Genomic DNA, 485 nt, shown 5'->3' with positions numbered 1-485 from the left:
AGAGTGGTGCTCTTAGGGGAAAGAAAAGAACTGAAGATTTACAAAATGGGATGAGTGCTTCACTCCATAGGAGAGATGGGCTCCCGAGGGCAGGGAAGGATTTAACAGGTGTGTTTCGTCCAACTGGCGGAGATGCGGAGCGCCCAGGAGTGCTCCAAGCCAAGGAGGCAGAGATGGGGGCGCTCCGGACCGTGCTCCAGTCCGGGTGCGGAGAAGAACGTGCAGACGCGCACCAGCCCTGCGGAAGGGGGCTCACAGGTAGCGCTCCAGCCCCGGCGCGAAGCCCGGCTGCCGCAGGTAGGCTCCTCCAGGGCTGAGCGGGCCGAGCGCCGCCGCCGGCCCTGCCAGCGCCAACAGGGGCTCCGCGGGGAGCGGGCTGGGCCCAGGCCGAGGGGGCGGCATTCCCAGGCGGCCGGGGGCCTGAGTGTAGAGCGGCGGGCTGGCTGCGGCGTAGACGGCGGCTGGCGGCGGGGAGGCGGCGGCCG

The 485-nt window shown here is 69.3% G+C and overlaps 1 protein-coding gene across 1 annotated transcript in view; it reads right to left on the bottom strand.

Moving 5' to 3' along the window:
• Positions 1 to 252: 252 nt before the first annotated feature.
• FOXE3 (forkhead box E3) overlaps positions 253 to 485 on the bottom strand; it is a 1,110-nt gene continuing 877 nt past the window's right edge. Inside the window, exon 2 of the mRNA XM_006879797.1 lies at positions 253 to 483. Within this exon, the coding sequence (XP_006879859.1) occupies positions 253 to 483 (231 nt within the window). The remainder of the gene's footprint in view (positions 484 to 485) is intronic.

Source organism: Elephantulus edwardii, unplaced genomic scaffold, assembly GCF_000299155.1.
Source record: "Elephantulus edwardii isolate Elephantulus edwardi_28Jun2011 unplaced genomic scaffold, EleEdw1.0 scaffold00005, whole genome shotgun sequence".
Taxonomy (NCBI): Eukaryota; Metazoa; Chordata; class Mammalia; order Macroscelidea; family Macroscelididae; genus Elephantulus; species Elephantulus edwardii.
The sequence above is the reverse complement of the archived record's forward strand: the minus strand, read 5'-3'. Positions and strand labels throughout refer to the sequence as shown.